Source organism: Buceros rhinoceros, unplaced genomic scaffold (genome assembly GCF_000710305.1).
Source record: "Buceros rhinoceros silvestris isolate BGI_N320 unplaced genomic scaffold, ASM71030v1 scaffold14322, whole genome shotgun sequence".
Classification (NCBI taxonomy): Eukaryota; Metazoa; Chordata; class Aves; order Bucerotiformes; family Bucerotidae; genus Buceros; species Buceros rhinoceros.
This window is the reverse complement of record NW_010398380.1, coordinates 4,686-4,946: the sequence shown is the minus strand read 5'-3', so window position 1 is coordinate 4,946 and position 261 is coordinate 4,686. Positions and strand designations below refer to the sequence as shown.

Sequence of the window (261 nt, the reverse complement as noted above, 5' to 3'; positions counted from 1 at the left end):
CTCCGCAGCAAGACCAAGGTGAGAAGGAGAACCCCATGCGAGAGCTGCGTATCCGCAAGCTCTGCCTCAACATCTGCGTTGGGGAGAGCGGGGACAGGCTCACCCGAGCGGCCAAAGTGCTGGAGCAGCTGACGGGCCAGACCCCCGTCTTCTCCAAAGGTGAGGGGCGGGTGTTCCTGCCGGCTGCCGAGCGGGGCTGGGGGCTGCAGAGGAGCGGTTGGTTGGTTGGTTTTCTGGCTTCAGCGGTGGGTTTCCGGCTTC

General features: G+C 64.8%; 1 protein-coding gene across 1 annotated transcript in view; it reads left to right on the top strand.

Annotated features, from left to right (window-relative positions):
* Positions 1–13: 13 nt before the first annotated feature.
* Positions 14–261, top strand: part of RPL11 (ribosomal protein L11) — a 2,776-nt gene continuing 2,528 nt past the window's right edge. Inside the window, exon 1 of the mRNA XM_010131080.1 lies at positions 14–159. Coding sequence (XP_010129382.1) covers positions 36–159 — 124 coding nt within the window. The 5' untranslated portion in view covers positions 14–35. The remainder of the gene's footprint in view (positions 160–261) is intronic.